Below are 570 nucleotides of genomic sequence, written 5' to 3'. Positions count from 1 at the left end.
GTCGCCAGCTAGTAGGAGGGCTTTATGGAGCAGAAAAACGACAAAGCGAGAAAAATTATTTTCCACTCCAGAAATTAATGATCATGAGCTCTTATTTGATGGACTCTAACTACATCGATCCGAAATTTCCTCCATGCGAGGAATATTCGCAAAATAATTACATCCCCGACCACAGTCCGGAATATTATAGCCGGACAAGGGAGTCCAGCTACCAGCATCACCATCAAGAGCTGTACCCAGTGCCACGACCCTCCTTCCCCGACCGCCCGTTCAGCTGCGGGGGGCTCCCGGCTCCCGGCAACCCGGCGGCGCTCCAAAGGGGACACGGGCAAACTCCAGGAGGCCAACACCTCTCAGAGAAAGCGCAGCAGCTCTGCGAGCAGGCTGCTCTGTCCACCTCCTCCACCACTCCTTCCCCAGCCCCTCCAGCCTGCAGCCAGCCAAACCCCGAGCATCCCAACAGCACAGCTTCCAAACAGCCCATAGTCTATCCCTGGATGAAAAAAATCCACGTCAGTACTGGTATGCAACTTTTATTTTCCTCTTCTGTCTCTCCGCTCTCTTATTTTC

General features: G+C 53.3%; 1 protein-coding gene across 1 annotated transcript; it reads left to right on the top strand.

Moving 5' to 3' along the window:
• Window positions 1-8: 8 nt before the first annotated feature.
• LOC104157253 (homeobox protein Hox-C4-like) lies at window positions 9-522 on the top strand (the record flags this gene model as incomplete). Its single annotated transcript, XM_009709638.1, has 1 exon — window positions 9-522. A coding segment is annotated over exon 1 (445 nt), but the record flags the coding sequence as incomplete, so codon positions are not given.
• Window positions 523-570: the final 48 nt, after the last annotated feature.

This window comes from Cariama cristata, unplaced genomic scaffold (genome assembly GCF_000690535.1).
Source record: "Cariama cristata isolate BGI_N322 unplaced genomic scaffold, ASM69053v1 scaffold37931, whole genome shotgun sequence".
NCBI lineage: Eukaryota > Metazoa > Chordata > Aves > Cariamiformes > Cariamidae > Cariama > Cariama cristata.
The sequence above is the reverse complement of the archived record's forward strand: the minus strand, read 5'-3'. Positions and strand labels throughout refer to the sequence as shown.